The 273-nt window shown below is 42.9% G+C and overlaps 1 protein-coding gene across 2 annotated transcripts in view; it reads right to left on the reverse strand.

Moving 5' to 3' along the window:
* Positions 1-273, reverse strand: part of LOC119592812 — a 4,457-nt gene that overhangs the window by 1,312 nt on the left and 2,872 nt on the right. For both annotated transcript variants that reach the window (XM_037941721.1, XM_037941722.1), the window contains exon 3: positions 48-180. In XM_037941721.1, the coding sequence (XP_037797649.1) occupies positions 48-180 (133 nt within the window). The remainder of the gene's footprint in view (positions 1-47; positions 181-273) is intronic.

Consider the following 273-nt stretch of genomic DNA (forward strand, 5'->3'; position numbering starts at 1 on the left):
TTACATGTACGGGCTCCCATTGCAAAGACTATAGAAAGGGTACGTACCTTTGCCAGCCGTTCCCTTTGCTTCCCCGGTGTTCGACGTGGTTAAATAAGGGGGTTTGTTACTGATGGCGACCGTCACGGCTGCTGTGGAGGCCAGGAGAACAGCCACGCTGAATTTGTTCTTTCGTCCGATCTATAACAAGAGGACGATCAAAGGTTTAATTTTTTTTAAGAATTGGTGCGTGTAGAAAATAACTATATTCATGAATTTAATATTTTCAATGAA

The sequence above is a fragment of the Penaeus monodon genome, chromosome 31, assembly GCF_015228065.2.
Source record: "Penaeus monodon isolate SGIC_2016 chromosome 31, NSTDA_Pmon_1, whole genome shotgun sequence".
NCBI classification, from domain to species: Eukaryota; Metazoa; Arthropoda; class Malacostraca; order Decapoda; family Penaeidae; genus Penaeus; species Penaeus monodon.